Source organism: Lupinus angustifolius, chromosome LG04 (genome assembly GCF_001865875.1).
Source record: "Lupinus angustifolius cultivar Tanjil chromosome LG04, LupAngTanjil_v1.0, whole genome shotgun sequence".
Classification (NCBI taxonomy): Eukaryota; Viridiplantae; Streptophyta; class Magnoliopsida; order Fabales; family Fabaceae; genus Lupinus; species Lupinus angustifolius.
In genome coordinates this window covers 19859837-19861137 of record NC_032012.1, presented here as the reverse complement: position 1 = coordinate 19861137, position 1301 = coordinate 19859837, and the positions used below count along the sequence as shown (strand labels likewise).

The 1301-nt window shown below is 41.8% G+C and overlaps 1 protein-coding gene across 1 annotated transcript in view; it reads right to left on the bottom strand.

The window, feature by feature from the left end:
- LOC109344697 overlaps window positions 1-1148 on the bottom strand; it is a 2288-nt gene extending 1140 nt beyond the window's left edge. Inside the window, exon 1 of the mRNA XM_019583449.1 lies at window positions 80-1148. Coding sequence (XP_019438994.1) covers window positions 80-1148 — 1069 coding nt within the window. The remainder of the gene's footprint in view (window positions 1-79) is intronic.

The following is a 1301-nucleotide window of genomic DNA, read 5'->3' as shown; positions in this document are numbered from 1 at the left end:
TTGAGTATTACTTCGGCTTCTTTCTCTTCTAGGCATCTGAGGAGTACCATGTCATGATTCCTTTTGTAAAGAACATCACCGTCTAGAAAGAAACCCATGGCTAGTCTTCTCAAGGTTCTCTTATCGGTTTCTGAGGCACCCATGGGATACTCCTTTTTATGTATATAGACCTTGATATCATGATAGCATGGCTTCCCATCTTGCTCTACCTCTACAACACAACAATGTATTGGTTGATCTCTACTTTCTATTTTGATGAGAGGTTGATCTTTCCCACTTATATGGAACATTGAGGATAATGTGGATAAAGCATCGGCTAATCTGTTATCCTCTCTCGGAATGTGGTAGAGGTCAATCTGCTCGAAGTGTTCAACCATTCTATGCATATACTCCTTGTAAGGTACTAGTTTGTTGTCACGGGTCTCCCATTCTCCTTTTAGCTGATGGATGACCAGGGTTGAGTCCCCGAAGACATCTAGAATTTTAACCTTTCTTTCCAATGTTGCCTGCAAACCTAGGGCACATGCTTCATATTCGGCTATATTATTGGTGCAATCAAAGCATAACCTGGCAGTAATAGGAGTGAAGTCGCCTTCTGGAGATACGAGTACGACCCCTATGTCGTGTCCAAGTGCATTCGATGCCCCGTCGAATACTAACATCCACACACCATCTTTTGTTGGTTCTCCCAAGGATAGACTCATGATACCCTCATCTAGGAACTCTTGGTTCATTGGTTCGGTCTTCTCTATGGGTTGGCTAGCAAGATAATCTGCAAGGGCACTACCTTTGATTGCTTTCCGTGTCACATACACTATATCATATTCTGACAATAAGACTTGCCACTGAGCGATTCTCCCTGTTAATATTGGTTTCTCAAAGATATACTTCACAGGATCCATCTTCGAAATCAACCAAGTGGTGTGACTCAACATATACTGCCTCAATCGATGAGATGCCCATGCTAACGCACAACATGTATGTTCTAGCAATGAGTATCTCGTCTCGCACTCAGTGAACTTCTTACTTAGATAGTATATGGCTTGCTCTTTTCTGCCTGATTCGTCATGTTGGGCTAAGACACATCCCATAGAGTCCTCTAGCACTGTTAGGTACATTAAATGAGGTCGACCAGGTACTTGAGGCATCAATATTGGGGGTTTGGTCAAATATTCCTTTATGCTTTCAAAGGCTCTAACAATCGTTATTCCATCGAACTACCTGATCTTCCTTAATAGCTTGAAAATTGGTTCACATGTAGCTGTTAGCTGAGAAATGAATCTGGATATATAGTTTAAACG